This window comes from Ceratotherium simum, chromosome 15 (genome assembly GCF_057802395.1).
Source record: "Ceratotherium simum simum isolate JZ-2026a chromosome 15, ASM5780239v1, whole genome shotgun sequence".
Classification (NCBI taxonomy): domain Eukaryota; kingdom Metazoa; phylum Chordata; class Mammalia; order Perissodactyla; family Rhinocerotidae; genus Ceratotherium; species Ceratotherium simum.
The window spans coordinates 59,145,381-59,166,008 of NC_141914.1; the positions used below are offsets into that span (position 1 = coordinate 59,145,381).

Genomic DNA, 20,628 nt, shown 5'->3' on the forward strand with positions numbered 1-20,628 from the left:
AAAGAATATATAAATATCTCCTAGAACTCAATAATAAGAGACAAATAAATCAATCAAAATATGCAAACAAGAGGAAGATTGGCACAGATGTTAGCTCAGGGACAATCTTTCTCATCAAAAAAAAAAAGTAGGCAAACAATTGGAATAGACATTACTTCAGGAAATATACAGATGGCCAATGAGCACAGGATAGATGCTCAATATCATTAAATATTATGGAAATGCAAATTTAAACTACAATATGACACTATTTCACACTCAATATGAAGGTATATTCAACATAACGGAAAATAACAAGTGTTGGTAAAGATGTGGAGAAAGGGGAGCCCTCATACAGCACTGGTGGGAATGTAAAATAATGCAGCCACTGTACAAAACAGCTTGGCATTTCTTAAAATCTTCAACCTAGAATGACCACTGACCTGGAGAGTCCAATATTAGGTATGTACAAAAAAGCATGGAAAACATAAGTTCAAAGAAAAACTTACCCATGGACATTCAAAGCAGCATTATTCATGATGGTCCCAAAGTGGAACAAGCCCAAATTTCTATCAAATTATGAATACATAAGTCAAATGAGCATATTCATGAGCTGAGATATTATACAGCCATAAAAAGGAAGAAAGTACTGCTGCATGCTAGGCCATAGATGAACCTTAAAAAATATGTGGTAATTGAAGCCATACAAAAAGGCCACAGATTGCATTTGAATGAAGTGTTCAGTCAAGAATGGGCAAATCCATAGGGAGAGAAAACAGATGAGGCGTTTCCATGGGCTTTGGTTAGAGAGCGAATGAGTATGGGTTTCTTTGGTGGTGCTGAAAATGTTCTGGAGTTAGATAGTGGTGATAGCCACACAACATTATCATTGTACTAAAAGTCACTGAATTATATACTTTAAAATGGTGTTTGTTATGCAAAGCAGATTTTCTTCGATAAAATTGTGAAATTAGGGTAATTAATGCAGCTATTAGGTGTAAGGCACATTGTAGCCCAGAGAGTAAACATCTGACTGGGGCTACAGTAACAAAGGCTATAATCATAGAAGCAACAGTCTGACATCCAATCCGTAGCCATGGTCCCCAACTTGAAGAGACCAGCCATGAAAATAGGTCAGTGGTCTTGGGGGCCCTGGGAATCTGTTCAAAGATCTGGGTAAAATTATGCAGTATTCTAACCTCATGGGCCACCTGGTATAGGTAGGTTTGAACCTGTGAGTTGTTGATGTATCTGCAGCAAGTGGACCCTGGAAGGGCACAGACCCCTCCTTCCTTGGCCAGTATAGTCTGGGGCCAGGCAGTTTCCTAAAACCATTTGGCAAGAGACTTAGGAGACTGTTGCACAAGGAATAGGATAGAGTCTTTTGTAGTTGTTGTCTGTGTTGGGTTGTGGTTGTCAATACTTCTTGGTGGCCTCAATTACCTGATTTTCTGTGGCTATGGCCAAGCACCTGTGCCTAGTCCAGTCAATCCTCTTAACAGTTTGGTGGCAGCAGTGGGATTTGAATGAGACTTCTGATGGCTTCAGGGATGAGAAACACTACGATTGGTACCGGCAAAACCTTTGAATTCTCTGTCTTTTTCGCTGTTTCTGAGAGCTGTGGGTAAGTTCCTCTTGCATCCGAGATCCACTCTCTTTGCGTTGAGCGCCCCATCTAACTGGCTTTCCAGTCTAGGCTTTTTTTTTTTTTTTTTTTAAAGATTTTATTTATTTATTTTTCCCCCAAAGCCCCAGTACATAGTTGTCTGTCATAGCTGCACATCCTTCTAGTTGCTGTATGTGGGACGCGGCCTCAGCATGGCTGGAGGAGTGGTGCCTCGGTGCGCACCCGGGATCCGAACCCGGGCCGCCAGCAGCGGGGCGCAGGCACTTAACCGCTAAGCCACGGGGCCGGCCCTCCAGTCTAGGCTTAATGGGTCACAGACCCAATCTGACAAGATGCTCTAACAGAGCATTGGTTAGTCCACAGTGGCAGTGAAAGGCTTAGCAGGAAGCTTGAACTAGCAGATGGTTCCACTGGGAACCTGAGTCTCTAGCACATGGTTAGTCCACAGTCACAAATTTGTTGGAGTCTGCTGGTTCTGCCTGCAGTCCTGACTTCTTAGGGTCTACACAGAAAGCAGAATGCTGTTTCCAGGAGTTGGGAGGAGAGGAATGGGGAGTTATTGATGAATGGGCGTAGAGTTTCTGTTCTGCAAGATGAAAAGAGTTCTGAAGAAGGATTGTGGTGATGGTTGCACAGCAATATTATTGTAGGTAATCCACTGAAAATGAACTTAATGAACTTAATGACATGTACACATAACAATGGTTAAGATGGTAAATTTTATGTTATGAGTATTTTACCTCAATAAAAATATATTTTACTTTAAAAGTGCAAATACAAAGAAATGAGCAGAGGACAATTTAGACTTGTCATTTGTACTCTTCCATTTTGACCCTGGTATTTCATCTCAGCTCTTTTACCTGAGGCAACTTTGATTGTTGTCTCAAAGACCAAATGTTTTCCTTCTGAGCCTAATAGAACCTTGAAATCAGAATTATACAACACACTTAAAAATTTTTGTTATAATATAGTTTTCAGAGAAAACATAATAAGACATTTTTTAAATTTAAATACAGTTTTTATATTAGTTTCTGGTATACAACATAACGATTCAATATGTGTATGTAATGTGACATGATCACTACGAGAAGTCTAGTTAACATCTATCATCATTAAGATTTATATTGTTTTCCTTGTGATGAGAACTTCTAAGATTTACTCTATTAGCAACTTTCAAATATGCAATACAGTATTATTAATTCCTTGATTGATTTCTTTAAAATGTAGCACAGTAAAACAATTCTAGTGTATCCCTTTGATTTTTAATTCTCTGATACTATTTTTTCTCAGAATCAATTATTTTTTATGCAAATGGACAGATTTTTCTTAATCCCCATCATAATGTACTGACTACAGATTCTGCTATTCTGAGTTTTGTTTAGGTCTCATTATTTCTACCAAGTCAACTTTCCTGGATCTTATTATTCATATCAAAATGTGTTCAGATGTATTTCTTCTTCTATCACTATTTAGTCACTGATAAATTTTACCACGTGCCATTTTAACCATTATCAGTTTTCTTTAGTGTGGATTCTTTTAACTAGTAATATTCACCGTGAAGGTTCTAAGTCTCCTTGGAGTAGAAATGGGGGGGCCGGGGCAAGGCGCTGTACTTGTTGGATTTGCAGGATTCAAAATTGACTCTGCTCTTGAAAAACATGCTATTTGCCTAAAAGGCTCTGCATCCTCAGACCCACTCCATTTACGAAATAGGAGGATTTGCTCAGATCTACGTAGAAGGTACAGGCAGGTGAAAGCCACACAGTGCTTCCGATCATCCTGCTGGGAACAGAGGCAGGGACCCCATTCATATTTACCGATTTGGAAGCAAGACTTTTTGTGCTGTGTGAGAATGAATAAACAACCTGAAAAGAGAGGCTGTGGTAGATGAAGAAACGCCCAATTTGTCTGATAATCCCCTCATCTTCTCTTCAACTGGAAGGTTAGTGTAGGGAGAGAGCACTGGTGGTTTCCACCCTCTCTTAACCTGTAGAACAGAGAATCCATTTTCTTTCAGGCAGCAATTCAACAAACTGAAAGATGAAGTTCCTGACCTGTCTTGCAGCTAAGAGTGACCAGATGAAGTGCAGGCCAATGATGTGTGACCAGAAGTCTGGTGTGGGACTGTGGGGAGGCTGCCAGAAGGACCTGGCAGAGCTGGGAGGGCCAGCTTTCCCTCCTCCTGTTCTCCTGCCGGTGGTGGGACGTGCAGACAGGGCTGCTTGTCAAGGCTGGCGCTCCAGCAGCCATCTTGGGCCATGGACAACCTTGATGACGGAGACCACATCCTAAGATTCTGGAGCAGAAAGGCAGATGAGTTGTGACGTTTCCAGCAGTAGTTTGGCTGCCTACCTCCATGGGTATTTACATGAGAAAGACACAACTCTTTCATGTTTGTGCCACTATTATTTAGGGTGTTCACGACTGTGCGGCAGAATCTATTCCTAACCAATGTGCGTGTTTAGCCGTGGAAGCCCTGTGTGACCTTCGACAGAGAGGACTGTCCTCTGAGAGAGATCCCCTTATGCACAGTGGCAGAGGCAGGCGTGGAGGCAGACTGTAGGATGCTGGTATCTCATGCTTTTGCCTGGCCAGCACCAATGTCCCCTTCTATTGGGAATAGAGAGAGCGGCAGAGCGTGGAGTGGGGGCAAGGGCACGGAGACCTGTCACATGAGCAGAGCCGTAGGTGTCTTGTCTGTGTGTGCCTGGCAAGGCTGGGCTCGGCCTGGCACATGCCCCTTTAGTCTGCACGTCTTGGACAGGAGGCCTGGCTGACTGCCAGGTTGTTCCCTAATGTCTCCCTGTGATAGCGAGCATTGTGTGCCTCTGCTCATCTGAGCAGCTTACCACCCTGACACCCCCAGTATTGATGGAGCGTGACACCTTCTCCTGGCTGAGCACATGCTCATGCTGTTCCACACCTGACCCCCCACTGTACAATTGGGAAACTGTGGCCCAAAAGAGGCAGGTACTGACCCAGACCACAGGAGGGGGTCAGAATCCAGAAGATTAGGGAGGGCTCCAGCTTCCTTGGCCAAGGCTCAACCCCTTCCCTTCAGGTTTTCTTTTAGAAATGAGAAACCTGAAGATCCAAGGAGAACCCTGCCCACCCCTCTCCATATGGGGTCATTTTCCTCTTCTCATCCTCTCGTGCACAGGCACGCTCACACTGACTTCTGCTGTGGGGACCATGGAGGTGCAGTCAAGAAATAGTAGACACCAGAGAAGTGACAAGGGGCAGAGGGGAAAGGTTGGAGGCACCTCTGCCATGGGGCGGTAGCATCCATTCTCCTAGCGACACGCCCAGGCGCCCAGAGGTGGACAGAAGAATCCCTGAGGTTCCTAGGTTTCTACCTGCTCCGGGGACGTCCCTGGCCAGGCCTGGAGAGCACAGGACTGGGGTGCTGCAGTCCGCCTCTGTGGGCACCTGGAACTCTGGTGAGCCCATCCTCCCTCGTGTAGACACTGGGTGCAGGAGAGAAGGCCTCGGTGTCCTCCTGTGTAGAGTGGAGTGCGTCCTGTGGGAGACTCCATGCGTCCCACGTGCTCAGAAAGTGTCTGCTGCACTGGTTCTCCATGGATGACTCACTGTGCTCTGGGAGCCTGAGAAAACCCTTTCCCACCCCCTGGAGAGCCTTCAGAACAGAGAGAGGCTTGGTGGCTTGGGTGGATGAGAACTTGGGATAGAGAAGGACATGCCAGAGCACTGCACACTGAGTCCAGAGTCCAGGGACAAGATGAGTCCTTGTTGGACCCTGAGGGTCCTCATTTGGAAGTAGGGGGGAATCATTGTCCTGGCTCAGGTTAGGAGGCGTCATGAGTAAAGAGGGGACCCCGGAGTGGGGGACAGATAAAGGGGAGGAAGGTGGTCTCCTGAGGTTCCTCCCATGCCCCGGAAGCCTGCAGGTCCTGCTCCTTTACCCTGGAACACTGGAGAGCCTCTGCCTTGAGGACACCCACGGAAAGGTTCCTTCCTGTGTAGTGGAGTTCCTGCCTGGGCTGCAGTGCTGGTGTTGGCTACCAGGGGGCAGGCAGCCTCCCGTGTCAGTGGTGCCCACTGAGGATTTTGTGTTTTGTTTTTCAGTTTTATTGAGATCTAATTGACATACAGCACTGTGTAAGTTAACACTGCTGTGTGGTATATTTGAAAGGTGCTAAGAGAGAAGAACCTGAAACTTTCATCACAAGATAAAAGATTTTTCTTCTTGGTGATGGATATACGTGGAACTTTGGTGTCATTACGCAGTGTATGTACAAGTCACAGTGCTGTACACCTTAAATTTACACACTGCCACTCAGCTCTGCCTCAGCTCCTGGAGCAGTGAAGAGTCGTGCAGAGATCTTTCTGGCTGTCCCCTGCCTCAGAACAACTTGCACCTCCTATTACCGGCTTTCATCTCCACAGTTTGAGCTGGTCAAAGGCAGGAGGAGGGGACACACTTTTCCCATTCATTCGGCGACTGCGCACTGACACTCACCCTGTGCCGGGTGCCCGGGTGGGCCTCCATGCAGGGCTGACAATGACTGAGTGGTCCCTGCCTGCCAGGAGCTCCCAGTCTGGACAGACTAGAACAAAAGTGTGAAAGCAAAGATGTGAGAAAGGAAAGAGCCAGTGCTGGAGGGAAACAAAGCAGGGGGCTGTGAGGGAGGGCTGGGGGTCGGTGGTGGGAGGGTCTGAAAGGCCTCGCTGGGGTGACATCTGCTGGGACAGAATAAGAGGGAGCCAGCCCTGCACAAGTCTGGTAGCAGTGTGTCAGGGAGGAGGCACCACTGCTGCTGACACGCAAGGGCAAGAGGGGTTTGGCCAGAGGATGTCAGAAAGGTGGCCAGTGCGGCTGGAGGCAGCCGGGAGAGAGGAGGGGAGGCGGGAGGGCAGGGCCAGATCCTGGGGCCTGAAACCCTTGTTCCAATCCCTCGCATCTGAAAACCACAAATATTTCCCCTCTCACAACTTTTGTGGATGAGGAATCCAGACCCGGATTAGCTCAGTTCCTCCACACAGGTGTCTCCAGGCTGGGGCTGCAGCCTCCACTGATGCTCGACTGGCAGAGAATTTGCTCCCAAGCTCATGCAAAGGGTTCAGGATGCAGTTGAGACTCAGAGCATGAGTTCTTTCTGTCTGTTGGCCTGGGCACTGCCTGGGTTCTCTCCTATGTGGGCCTCTATATATGACAGCTCAAAACATCTGGTTTCATTCTCCAGCTCAGGGATAGGGGAGAGAGAGAGAGAGATGGAACTCAAGAGAGAGGGGAAGAAGGAAGTGAGAGACTTTTTGTGTTGAAGACTTAGACATGGCATCCCATCACACGGGCTGTGTTCTATTGGTGAGAGCCAGTCAGTGAGCACTCAGTGGTCACACAGGAATCCTTAAGGGGTGTGTGTCCCACGGGTGGGGATCACTGGGAGCCAGTGTGAAGGCTGCCCACCCCGTGGTTCGGGATGAGGCACTTGAGTTTCATTCTACGTAGAACAGGAAACAATTGAGCTTTAATCCAGAGGACGACAGTGTCTGAGTTTCATTCATCGACCCTCTTGTTGTGCTGACATTAAAATGAGGCCAAGAGGGACTAAAGTGCCTGTTCCAATATCAGATTGCTGGAACCCAGGCCTGTTTTGAGTGGTATTCCTGCTACTTCCCTTCTAGTCATTCTTCTATTTCCAAGTTTTTGCCTTAGATACACTCGACACCAGCTCACAGGTGGTATAGATGTGATCTCCTATACACCTGATGATGTCCCTAGGAAGCAGATTCTAACCTGATCCCCATAGTGCAGGTCTGGAGACTGGGGAGGACCTGAGAGGCACAATGAGCTTTCCTGGACAGTGAACTTGTCAGATAAAGGAGGTCTAAATTCAACTCTGCCTCCTCAAAGCCAGGACCCTCGGTACATTTCCGGGTACCTGTGGGTGGGCTGTGTTAGCTCCATGTGTACAGCTGAGGAGATGACATGGGGGACTTTGGGTAGGTCTGATTGCAAGAAGCAGCCCAGGTCATGGAATCTTGAAGTAGTGACCTCACTTCCTCGGTGATAGACCCCAACAGACTTTGAAATCTGGTAACCATGCACCAACATTCTAGAGACAGCCCCCTATCCAGCTCATTTGGCTGGAGACACTTCAGACGCCAGGATGTTCTGCTGCTGTCTCCCAGCCTTCAGAAGCTCTAGGCTCAGGAAAGCCCAGAGACAGAGACTTTTGTCCTCCTATCGAGGTTGGCTCAAGCTTCATCACCAATACTGCTGGCCGTTTGGCAGGAGGGGCCCAGAGGTAACATGGGGCAGCCCAGTACAGCCCAGTGCAGGGCAGGCCACAACTGTGATCCCACCTGAGCAGCCCCACACCCCTTGCCCCTTATTTGTGTGTGTGTGTGTGTGTGTGTGTGTGTGTGTGTTTTGGGTTGGGGGAGGCAGGGGGTGAGGAATGAGTCCTTCCAGAGCAGGAGCAGGTTGTTATGTGTTGTGAGCCTGGCCAGTCTGTTGTATTCATACCCCAGGTCATGGCTGGCAGGCTGTGAAGGCGAGTGCTGGGGACCAAGCTCCTCGGCCCTGTGTTAATTGCGAGACCTAGAGGTTTGATCTGCTTCCCTCCCTGGCTGGATGTCTTTGCAGATGCCCCTCTGTGCCTGAAGTAGGGAACAGAATTTCTCATGGGGGTGTCCCCCGGTGGCAATGTCCAGGCAGGCCCCTGATGCCTCCTGGCCCGACTACCGGGCACTATCTTTCCAGAACTCTCCCCAGGAGATCTTTGAGGAGCTATCCGATGGTATCAACAACTCAAGGCCCCTGGAAAAGGGGCAGGTGCAACAGCCCACCACCATCCAGGGCTGGTCTGAGGTGAGAGCATGAGCAGTGGGTCTCTGCACCCAGGACCTCAAGATGATCAGGGCGAGCCGACAACCCAGGCACAAATCTGAGGACTCCCCTGGGACCTCCCATGGCTTTCCCAACTGGGCGTCCTACAGGCCCACTCCCTAAGGAATCTGGACCTCCACTTCCCCAACCCGCTATGTGGTAGGGTAGAAAGACACTCTTCACATATTTGTTGGAATCGTTGAGAAGATATTTAATGTTGTTTTCACTTTTCACGAGGTCATGGATACCTTAGCAGTTCGCCCTGTTTTGGTTGTTTTCACTTCCCGGCTGTCAGCAACACTATCCTTGTAGACCTTCTCCAAGCCTCACAAACCATCACACTTGCTGGGGGGATTTATACACAATGGTGATGGGGTGAGATTACGTGATTCTGTACGTTTCTCTACATCTTGTCGTCTCACAGAACACACCTCACTGTGGGCCTTCAGGTCAGGAGCTGTGGCCTTAGGTGACTTCATAATGTTCCCTAAAGGAGGGCATTTGCCACAGCAATTCATCCTTTCAATGCTGTTGGACCTTGACATGACTCAATTCTGTTGCCATTTCAGCAGTGCTGCAGGGAACAGCTTAAGTGTGTCCTAATAGACTGTGTTAGTTTGCTAGGCCTACCATAACATAAAACCACAGATCGGGTAGAAGGTCCCTAAAGCCTCCTGGCCTGGTCCCGGGCTCTGACTTTGCAGAATGCCTCCCAGGACATCGTTGAGGAGCTGGTTGACAGGTTTAATTACTCCATATGTGTGGACACGGGGCAGGTGCATCAGGCCAACACAGCATCCAGTGCTGGTCTGGGGTGAGAGCACGCAGAGATGGGTCTCCATCCCAGGACCAGAGATGGTCAGGGCGGGCCCAGAACCCACACTTGAGTCAGGTGACTCTGCAGGGTCCTCCAAGGAGTGTGGTGTCCCCTGACCCTTCTCCTCCACGTCAGGAGCGGACCAAGCCTCAGGAGCTTAAAGGGAGCGTCATGCAGCCCAAGCCTCGGGTGGCTCTCAGTTCTGACCTGCATGGTCTTGAGCAGCTATGTGAAATCCCAACCTTCTGTTTTCCCATATCTACGGTGGCGTGTTTATTGATGACTCACTGGGACAATGCTCTTAATACAGGCTCTGAATCCAGGGAGGTGCTAGTGTTCCTCAGGTGACAGAAGGCCTTCAAGGTGCCACGTGTTTATCATTCCCCTAAAACTCAAATGTGCTTGAAACCCAAATCCTTTTTCAAGGTGGACACTCATGTCCCACTCACACAGGTTCCTGAGGTGCGGGGAGTTTCAGGTCTGAGCTCCAGACCCTGATCCTCCTGGTGGTTCATGGTGACACCACTGACTATATGTCCCTCTTTGTCCCTGTGGTATGAAAAGGAATCCACCCTGTCCGTGGATGAGGCCCGCACGATGCTGACCCTCAAGGCCGGCACAGTGGAGAAGGTGGCAGACTCCCTGCTACCATCCTTCCAGGGTAGAAACATCTCCGTGACCACCTTCTCATGCGTGTACCAGGCCTTCACCGCCAGCCCACAGGTCCTGGGCCAGCTGTTCCATTGGTGAGTGCCCACCCCCTCCACAGCACAGTGGTGAGTCTCCCGCCTACTAGCTGTGTGTCCTGGGAATGTCACCACACCTCGCTGAGCTTCACTTTGCTCATCTGAATGGTGGGGTGGTAAGAGGATGAAGCTCATAGGGTCATTGTAGGAAATCATGGCAGAAGCCATGGCAGGTGCTTACCTGCTGCCTGGCTCTAGAGAAAGGGCTGCTGGTCATGCTGTGTGTCCTCACATTTATTGTTTCCCTGTCCCCAGTGAAGAAGCTCTCTGCCTTACACCTCACTGGCCTGTGGCCTTACTGAGTTTGGAAAACACCTGGAAAGAGAACTGTTTCCCCGTTTGGCAGAGAATGTTGAGATTTCCTCTAGCTGATCCTGGTTCTTGCCTTTGGCGAGTCCAGATTCGTGATCTCTGGGGGCAGCAGAGGAGCCCAGGCTCACTCAGATAACTGGGAAGGATCTGGTTGGGGTTCATTCAGTCAACTATGTGTATTAAGCACCTACTACGGCAGGCACTTTTTTAGACACTGAGATAATCCAATGAATGAAGCAGATACAATCCCTGCGGCTCACTTCTAGGCTGAGAGCCTCACAGTCGCTTCTAGATGTCATAAGTAGTCATGTCCACAGTCCATTAGATGTGACACCCCCTGGCTCCCTCTAGATATGGATGCATCCTCTCGTAGTCTGAACACAATGATGGACTTCAGGATCAATTAAAATCATGAGTGGTCTTTGGGTCCAGCAGGAGGGCCTCCCGTCTCCACAGAAGTGGTTGGGGGACTATGGAGACTGTGTGTGGGGAGCGACTGGCAGAAGGCTGGATCTCACAGATGTTTGGATTTCTGTGGGAGGGCTGAGGTCTGGGGGCTTCCCCTGCGGGAGGAAATGAGTCAGAGAGAGCTGTGGATGGGGTCCCAGCACCCCTGGGAAGCAGAGGAGAGGCTGGGCTGAGTTGGCCACTGTGAGACCATCGCTTCCACGGTTCCCTCTCCCTCTGTCTGCCCTCTCCACATGCACATCTCCTAACCACCACCATCGGGGCTCAGAATAGTAGGTGTGGTGAGCAGCCTGCTCACAAGTCTGCTCAAACCTCAGTCCTGATGCTCAAGTGCATGGAGGATGGGGTAGGCCATGCCCAGGCCCTTCAGGAGAAGAGTGTCAGTTGGAAGAGCAGCCTTACACAGGCTCTCTGTTAGACCTGTTTGATGAGCAGGCCTTCCACTGCAAGGACAGCCACAGAGGAGTTGGACTAGGCTTGGCCGTCCTCTGGGCCCAGACACAGAGAAGGTGCTCTGGGAACACAGTGTGGAATGCAAGGCCGGGCCTCTGACTCTGCCCCACACGGGACTCTCCCCAGCGCCCTCTCTCCCATCTTGGGCACCTGGCCTGAGCCGTCTCCCCAGGATATCTGGCAGCACCTGCACTGTTCCGGGTTCAACCTAAAGTTGGCATGTATGCAGGACATCCTGCCTGGCTTGGGCCGGAAGCACCATGCCACCCCTTTCCTCATCCAGTTGGAGCTTTTCCAGGCCACTGAGGCCGAGTCAGCGGGTAAGGGGGGCTGCAGGTTGGGAAGACTACCCCAGGGGGTGGGTCATGACTGGGTATTCCTTTAAAGGCCATGGGATCCTTCCTCTTTGGGGAAGGGCACATGGAAAGTCAGTTTTGTAGGTGACCCTTTGTCTTCCTTCTGCTCCAGCACCAGCTCCCTCGCTTCTGCCAGCTGCACAGCCAGAGCAAGGGCCACATCTGAAGCCACACGTGGCTCCAGTTCTATTTCTCCCGTCACTTGCCGCACTAGAGCCAGCAGCACCTCCATCAGCTGCTCCAGAAGCGGAGCGGGTGCCGTCATCAGCTCCAGCTCAAGTGCCAGGTCCTGAACTGGAGCCAACGGGGCCAGCAGGTCTGCTGGGATTTCCATCTCCAGCTCTGATCACAGAGGCAGAGTCACCTTCAGCTCCAGAGCCTTCCTGTCCCTGGCGTGCGGCCAGTAAGAAGCAGCCACATGAGGAGACGCCTAGCCTCATGGCCTTCTCTCCAAGGGCGGTGGCAGAACAGTTGACTGTCATGGACGCAGTGAGCATCTGGCTCGAGGGTGGGGAGGGGCAAGCCTTCCCTCTGCCATCAGCTGCCCCACACCTGCTTTCCCCTTTTGGGTTCCTATGATCTGGGTCCAAATCCCAGCTGCCCCACTTCCCAGCCATGTGGGCTGGGCAATTCCCAAGCCTTCTCTGTGCACCTTCAAACCATAGAGACAGGAAGTACCAGGACCTGCTGCACAGAGTAGCTGTGCAGGGTAAATGCGGTAGAACAGATAGAAAGCTGGTGGGGCCTGGCCCAAGAGGCGGGGAGGAGAACTCACTGAGTGCAGCCAGGTCCAGGGGCAACCCACTCATCTGCCCAGGAGGCTCCACAGCCTCATCACTTATTAGGCACCAGATGTGGACTTCACTAAAAGAGAGACACACGAACAAAGCTCGTGTCTGTAGCGGCCCCACATGCAGGCGCATCTGAGTGGAGAGTGGGAGCAGAGGACGATCAGGATGGGTGGACGATGCCCCCTTGGGATGAGCCAAGTTGAGCAGCCCTCTGGAGCCTGCAGTTAGTGGGGCTGGGCTGGGTGCAGTGCTCCCCTCTCTTCGCCCCCAGTATGGGGTCCTGGGTCATCCTGTGTTGGGATGCCTCAGTGAATGGAGAATGAAACCCAGGGCTCCCACAGGGCTCAGAACACAGCCCCAGCTTCCTGAGCTCCAGCTCTGACTGGTGACCCCTGCCAGGGACACAAAGCTGGGCTGTGGCACGGCCGAGTGACATTCCCCTGCTCCCCAGGAACTGTTCAAGAACGTGGTGCCCTCTCAGTGCCTGGGCTCCACCTGGAGCAAGAGGAACAAGCCTGGCAATGAGCACCTGGCGCCCACCGTTCGTGCCACAGTCGTGCAGTTCAACAGTGTGGCCAACTGTGTTGTCACCTCCTGCCTCGGGGACCCAAGCATGACGGCCCGGGACAGAGCCAGGGTGGTGGAGCACTGGATTCAGGTGGCCAGGGTACGCTGTGGGAGGCCCTCTCCAGAGCCTTCGGAACTGCCTCTTCTCCTTTATCAGCTCTCAGGATTGAAGTCTGTGGGCTAAGCCCCTGCACGGTCCCTAGGCCCTTCCTGCCAGGGGCCGCTGACCCTGACTCACATGTCCCAGTGGTGGGGTGCTCACTTCCCACCTGGCTCCTTCCTTGGGTTGAGCTACAATCCTCCTCCCTGGAAGTGTGAGTCTTTGGGGCCGACTGTGCCCTGCCTGGCTCCCTGGGCGTCTGTCCCACCCGGGAGGGGAGACTGGAACGGAGGGGGACTGCAGCTAGAGCAAATCGGGCTCCTGCTCCCGCTCACAGCTCATTCTCTCCCCTTCCTCAGGAGTGCCAGGCCTTGAGGAACTTCTCCTCCCTGCACGCCATCCTCTCCGCCCTGCAGAGCGTGTCCATACACCGTCTCAAGAAGACCTGGGGGAAAGTGTCCAGGTGGGTGGCGTCTCTCCACAGGAGGACCAGGGGGAGGAGGCATCTCCCACATGGCTGCCATGGCCCCTAGTCAGCTGGGGCCTCCTGGGAGGCAGCAAACCTGGGGACCGGACTGGGCTGGTGGGCAGGGTCTCTGATCCTCCCCGGGACCTTAGGCCAGCAGTTCTGCTTCAGGACTCAGTTTCCTTAATGGCAGAGAGTGGGTTGAGCCACACTGGAGATTTTCAAGTCTTCCCAATATAGCCCAGAGCTCTATGCCCAACTGAAAACAAACTGGTCGACACAGAGCTTCTCAGGAGACATGCGAATGGAGACCCCAGGTGACCAACACGAGAGCCCCCTCCGTGGTCCATGGAGACCTTAGTGCTCAGAGGAACCCAGTGACAACCCTCATCCGGGCAGTTTGGAGCTTTGAGGTGCTCATATAGAAGGAATCTGCACTCATACTCCCCAGCCCCCACATTATTCCCCAACTTCTCCTTCCTTCTTTGCCCTACCCTCAGGAAGAGCTGCCAAAAATTTAAAAAGCTCTGTAATGAAGACAACGCAGTGGGCTGGGAACTGCTCATCAAGGTAGAGTGGAGGCTGGAGGTCTGGAAGGAGAGGAGGGGTGAGGGGGGAGGGGGACTGGGCAGGATGTGGTGTTTTAGTTTCTCAAAGTTTCTGTGAAAAGTTCTGATCTCTCCTGGATGAACAGGAAGTTGGGATCTGTTTGTTACATGGGCAGGTGGGGGAGGGGTGTGAAGGGTGGGAGGCCCTGGTCATGGCATGAAGTGGTGGTGGCTGGGATATCCAGGAGGGGATGCTGAGCTGCCCAGTTTAGCAGGTGCTGCTTTCCGTGCCGGTCCACGCTGCTGGCACTTAGCTTCTTCCAGGCTGTGGGGTGGATGGGGTGGGTGGGGTACCTTTCTTCCCTAAACCAGTGCAGTCTGTCCTCAGGAAGCCAGGCCCCTGCTGCTCCTCTGTCTTCACCACGCCTCCAAGTGGAGGGCACCCTGCCAGCCACAGGGAAGGGCACTGCAGGGGGTTTCCCTTGGGCCAGGTGTGCAAAGGCTGCCCAGCCTTGGGTCCAAATGGCTGGGGCAGAGACGGATGTGTGTGCCTCTGTGACTCCACACTGGGCCCCTAGAGCTCTCACTGCTTGTCTGTCACAGTCAGGAATCTCACCTGGTGCCTAGTCAGAACTAAATCGTGCCCAGGTGGCTTATGAGAGGTGTCTGGGGAACTGATGGATTCTTCTTGGATCCTTCATGAATAGACCTCATATGCTTCACGTAAAAGAGGAAGAAAAGCATCCTGTTACACTCTACACCATCCATCAGTGGTGGCACCTCGGGGGTTCCCATTACTGTGTGGAAGAAGAAATACTGCAGAGCAGGGGACCATCCTGAGGGGTTCCTTGGGGACCTGAAGGCTTTGGCTTGGCCTCAGTTCCAGTCTGCAGGGCAGAGACTCCCGTGGGCTGGGGCAGCAGGAGCCACTCAACCAGGTTCCCGAGACACCCTGTCCTTCCCCATCCGTGGCTCGGCCCAGATGGGGGTCAGGGCACAACTTGAGAGCCCAGAGGACAGGACTCTGGTCAGCGGTGGGGCTGGGGGTTAGGGGAGTGCAGCAGGAACAGCATCTCTGGCTGTGCTGGGCAAGCGGTCTCTGCTCTGTGGGCCCCTAAGCAACTCACTATCCCTCTTTGGGCCTCTGTCCTCATCTGGGAAATGGAGGGATGAGGATCATGTGGTACAGGCCTCACAGAGCGGGGATGAGGGAAAAGGGAGGAAAGGGATGTGTGGTGCTTTCTGCCCTGCTCCATCTGGAGGGGTGAGGGCGAGAACCATGATGATGGTCACACGACCCCGAGTCCTCAGGAGAACCCGTGAGGTAGGTGAGTTCTCACACTTTCAAGATGAGGAAACAGCCTCAAGGAGGACAGGCCGCAGCCCCAAGGTCACACACTGAGTGACTGTTGGAGCTGGGATTGTTCTAGAATCAGAGCTTAATGGAGGATGGAGTAGCATTGGTACCAGCTGACTTGGTTCAGATGTCCAGGGTCTGAGGCCAGTGGTGCTGAGGACAAAGGGGATGAGGGGAGTATGGCCTGGTTGACCCTGTCCTCCATCCTGGCAGAAGCGGCCCTCCAAGTTTGCCACCCTGCTGATGAACCTCCAGAGAGGCCAGAAGAGGCTGCAGAAGAAGGTGAGTGTGCCTGTGGGGGAAGGGCTCCAGGGTCAGAGGAGAGGGGCTCTGCCCTCCCAGCTGGAGGCCTCTAATCCAGAGAGGAGGGGCCTTCCTCCTGCAGCCCTGCCTCCTTTGTCACAGTGCCTGAAATCCTCCCTTAGAAGTGACCAGGAGGAGGGCCTGGAGAGCTGGTGCAGGATGGACTTAGGAGTGTGGAGGGATCACAAGGATCAAATACCCTGTGATTGGCCAAAAGCAGGCCCTGGGAGGTGATGAGGAGGAGTCGGGTGTTCTTGAAGTGTGAGGGGTGGGGAATGAGGGGAGGCTATTAAGGGTTGAGGATGCTCCACTTGGGAACCTCGGCGTGGGCCAGGAGGTTGAGGATGAGAGGTTTCAGGGGAGGGACCTTGGGGACACCTGAGACCAGGGTCTCATCCCATCCAACCCCAATGGCACAGGCTGTCGTCCCCTTCCTTGGTGCCATCCTAACTGAGCTAGTGATGCTGGACGCTGCGATGGAGGATTATCTGGAGGTGGGTGAGCCGGGGGCAGGGCAGGGGTGACCAGGATTGGGGCTTGGGAAGAGAGAGCCGCACTACTGAGCCCTGAGTGGTCAGAACACGGTAACTTCCTCTCATGAGAGCCTACCTGCCACCCCTGTGAGCTGGGCCATCATGCACATCTTAGGGATGAGGGAACAAAGTCTGCACATGACACCCGCACCCCAGTTCCCCAGGCTGATGAAGCAGCAGAGCTGCCTGACTGCAGAGCTGCAGGAGGACTTGTTTGAGGGACGCGAGAGAAGTTGGGCCCCTCCAAAACAAGTAACACATCAAGGATGGAGCAGCCCCTCCCTGCCTGAGGCCTCAGCCTCCCTGTCTGTCATCAGCGAGGCTTGGGCTACAGGGTCCCTGAACCTCAGCCCCCATGTCCTCCCTTCCCTGGAGCCCAGAGCCTGGCCTAGGTCCAAGTCCTGTTGTCTGTGCATGCCCGGCCCCCTCCTGGGACCTGGCAGTAGTGCAGCATGAGAAGGGGTGGGCATAGGGGGCTAGTCATGGCTAGGGGGCTCTCTCTGATGGACTTTGGCTATCTGCCTTCCAGGGGAATGTGGTCAACTACCAGAAAAAGAAAAAGGTGAGCAGCTGTGGCAGTCCCTGTGGGGGAGGGAGGAGGAGTGGAAATCAGAGGTGCCCCTGGGCAGATCACTCCTGGGCTCCATCCCCTGCATCCTCCGAGTATCATGTATCGAGAGATTTGGATAACAGAGAAGTGGGAGAGCCACCCAGCAGGTGGGTGGGGGTAGGGGGATGGCATCAAGGGAAACTTCCTGGAGGAGGGGCTGTTTATCCCCATCTCTGAGTACAGGTAGGGCCTGGATGGAGTTGGAGGGAAGGAGGTTCCCACGTGAGCAAAGCCCCAGGACCAGTCCACTGCCCCACTCCTCACTGCCTCAGGGCCCTGCAGCATCCCCCAGCAGGCTCTGTGTGCATCCCTCCTTCCCTCTGGTCCCAGGAGCACAAAGTAATGATGGAGATCGTGCAGCTCCAGGAGGCAGCCGAGGATTACAACCTAGAGCCCGAGGAGCGATTTGGGGCCTGGTTCTCCGACATGGAGCGGCTCAGTGAGAATGAGAGGTGAGGCCGGACCAGAGATGGGGAGGGTGGAGGTGGCCTCTCCCTGCTGGCCAGTCCAGACAGCCCGTGTCCATGGCTCCCTCCTCAGCCCCGACCTTGTGGCGTTGTGACGGCCAGGGCACCTGGGCTCCAGCTGCTGGGCGGATGCTGGGAGGGATACCTGGAGTGTGGTCTCTGGTAGGTCACAGGTGCCACTCTGTCCTGTAGCTACATGCTGTCGTGCCTGCTGGAGCCCCGCTCCTAGTTGGCCAGAGAACTCTCAAGGCCAAGAGGACACAGCCACCATCAAGCCGAGGACTGAAGGAGTGCCCAGTGCTAGTACGACCTCACCCCCTGCAGTCGGGACACAGCCAGGGCACTCGGGGAGCACTGGCCCCATCTCCCTGCCACCTCTTCCCCAAGGCCGCTTTATCTCTTTGTAGCAGCGATATTTCATTGTAAATAGTTAACGCTAGATTTGAATATTGTTACATTAAATTCCTATTTGATTACAGCCTGGGAGTTGTGGTTTGGTTCTTCTACTTCCTATGCCAATTTAAATGCTGTACTGACTGTCAGATTCCTCCTTGAATTAAGAGATTGTACAGTCATCAGATTATTGTATGTGGGAGAAGGGAGAGGGGCCAGCTCCCCTCCCTGGCTACTGAAGGAGACCCCAAGACCCCTCCTCAGAGGACAGGTTCATTTCAGTGTCATGACGCTGGGCCAGGAGCAGAGATGGCCCAGCAGACCCCTGAGACTTCAGGTTGGAGGTCCATTCCCAGGCAGAGCACCAGCCACAGAAACGTCGCTGTCTTTAAAATACCACTTGCCAGGACCACTGTGTGCCCAGGAGAGTGGCTGCCTTTCTACACTCTGGAGGAAGAGGAAACATTTTCTGCTTCTCTTGCTGAGGTTTCTTGGGACCAAATATTTGGAACTTGTAGTTTTCTAGTTCAATCTCTGGAAAGGCGTCAGCTCTAAGAGTGGGAAACGTGTAACAAGATGGAACTGTGCGTGTGGAGAGGACAAGGCAAGGGGAAGGCCATTGGCAAATGGACTAAGGGCAGGCAGGACCTGCCACCCTCAATCTCCCTCCATGGGCTCCGTGTGCACCCTTTACCTAGACTAGAATCCTCGTGGGATCCCCGTCCCTGACTCCAAAGTCCTTTTCCAGCCCGTTTTCTCTCCAGGGGAAGGATTTGTGATGCAGCTTTCAAGGCTGCAGCTGGGCCTCGTTCCATGCACATTACTGCTCCCTGTGAACGAGGATCTCCAGCCTCCTGCACTTCCTTCTTTAATTCTTTTTAAGGCAGAAATTCCCTCAAGGGCCCCAGCCTTCGGTCAGGTACCTCATGGGCACCCCTCCCTGCCTGGGGCCTGATGGTCCATACAGGGCATTTCTCCAAACTGATGATTTCTGGGCATGCATGGACACGGCCTCACCAATCTAAATCCTCAAAGGCTTAGAATCTGGGTGGAAAACAGACACTGCTCTGAGCTCACCCCGAGAGCCTGCCCCATGATCAGGAACTCAAGGGTGACCACCTAGTGTTTTGAACATCCTCCCGTGGAAACACCCTCTAAAAGCAAGACCCAGAGGAACTGCTTAGCAGTTCTGAGCTCCCCCTCCATCTCAAGGCTGCAAGTGTCCCTCAGACACGCAGTAGGGCTGGCCTCTGTCTGGGAGGCCTTTACGGTGCAGGCGGGGGCTGAGCATCCATCCTGGTTCCCCACAGCCCAGGCCCTTCCTGACCTGGCACAGCCATCCAGGAATGTGATTGGCTATAGGGAAAACCATACCTTATCTCCAAAGAGCAAGAGAAGTGCCAGGACCCTGGACTAATGAGGGCTGGGAGGAAGGCAAGGGTGGCTAGATTAAGAGACTTTCTGTGTGTTAACTCATTTTTCCCTCAGAATAATTTGGGGGCATTGTGGTTATTTTCCCAGTTTTTGAAATAACTCATTTTACACTGAAAATTATTTGGGGTGTTGTGGGTATTATCCCAGTTTTTTAAAGAAGGCAAAGGAAGCACAGAAAGGCACAGTAATCTCACCATGGTCACACAGCTGGAAATTGGTGCTGTGGGGATCCTAACACTCTGAGTCCCAGTTTGCTCAGTTTCTGAAAGCAGAATGACATAGCTGAGTCATGGACATTAAGTGAAAAGAGAGAAGTCTGGCAAACATAGCTAGTGACACGACTGGGTTTACGGTGAAGTCTCAAGAATGATAGCTGCATTTCCACGGCTCTGGGACTCATGAGGGGACGGGATTTCCCTCACCCTCTTGGAGGGTCCTCGTAGCTCTTGCACAGGTTCATGAGTGTCTGAATTGTCAGACTCGAACAGGTCCTCGGCCACCAGAGACATTATGCTTGAGCGTGAAGGATTTGGGTAAGTCCTGGGCCGTCTGCACAAAGAGGAATGTCCAGGTCTCCCAGCTGGGCATCCGGGCCTGCTTGGAATGGCTGTCGAGCCCCTACAGCTCCTACAGCCGACACCCCACACAGCTGATGGCCTGTCCTCCTCAAACATGCCTGGGGCTCTCTGGCTGCCACACCTTTGTTCTTCTTGTCCCCACCTGGAACACCTGCCCACCTCGTGTCTGTCTCCTCAGACAGATGGCTGACCCAGGTGATCCCACCCTTCGCAGAGGGGATCTGTTGTCCTCTCTGTGACCAAAGCCCAGGTCAGTTTTGATCCGTTCCTCATCCCAGTGGCCATGAGAGAGAGAGAGCTGTGTGTGCCTGTTCTGCCTACCGGATTAGAGGCTGAGGTCATGAATTTCCTTCTATCCCTCCCACCAGAAGGCCTGGGAAAGAGGAAGCAATGAGAATCTTGTTGGATTGAGGGCATAGTTTCTTCCAGAGAAAAATACCATCACACAGTTCAATGGTCCTGATGTGGAAACTTCACCCCCTTCTTCAGTAACATAAAGTTTTGTCTTGTCATCAAACCAAGTGTTTCTTAACATGCAACCCCCCAAGTGTGCTCCTAACCATAGAGAGTGGAAATGAGAATTGGGCAAAGTCTGATCCGCAGAACTCTTCATTAGTCTTGGTCTTTTTGCCAATGGAGTGAAACAGACCTGAGACTTCATCACTCAGCCCCGTTATCTTGCCGTGAGTGGCTGGTGCTGTCTGCCATCCACGTGGACAGTGGCTGTGCCTTTGCATCACGTTGCAGGGGACAAGTGCAGAGTCCTCTGCTTACTCAATTCCTTTTCTTTCAGTCTTACAGATTCCAGTGATTTCTGAAGTTACTTAGGTCAATACCATTTCCCCCACCACTTGCAGTGAGTTCATTTTG

The 20,628-nt window shown here is 52.6% G+C and overlaps 1 protein-coding gene across 1 annotated transcript; it reads left to right on the plus strand.

Moving 5' to 3' along the window:
- Positions 1-2,307: 2,307 nt before the first annotated feature.
- On the plus strand, positions 2,308-17,643 carry LOC106800201 (ral-GDS-related protein-like). Its single transcript, XM_087439447.1, has 14 exons — positions 2,308-2,319; positions 8,334-8,441; positions 9,164-9,248; positions 9,815-10,022; positions 11,382-11,569; positions 11,712-12,100; positions 12,854-13,069; positions 13,429-13,532; positions 14,036-14,105; positions 15,654-15,722; positions 16,163-16,237; positions 16,806-16,838; positions 17,217-17,338; positions 17,546-17,643. Exons 1-14 carry the CDS (start codon positions 2,308-2,310, stop codon positions 17,580-17,582), a joined length of 1,716 nt encoding a protein of 571 aa, XP_087295573.1. The 3' UTR covers positions 17,583-17,643.
- The last annotated feature ends 2,985 nt before the right edge of the window (positions 17,644-20,628 follow it).

Bases quoted from the DNA above. Each gene is read 5' to 3' on its own strand.
- LOC106800201 (XM_087439447.1), top strand. The intron at 14,106-15,653 runs GTAGAGTGGAGG...CCATCCTGGCAG, and splicing joins GCTGGGAACTGCTCATCAAG to AAGCGGCCCTCCAAGTTTGC. The intron at 16,238-16,805 runs GTGGGTGAGCCG...TCTGCCTTCCAG, and splicing joins CGATGGAGGATTATCTGGAG to GGGAATGTGGTCAACTACCA.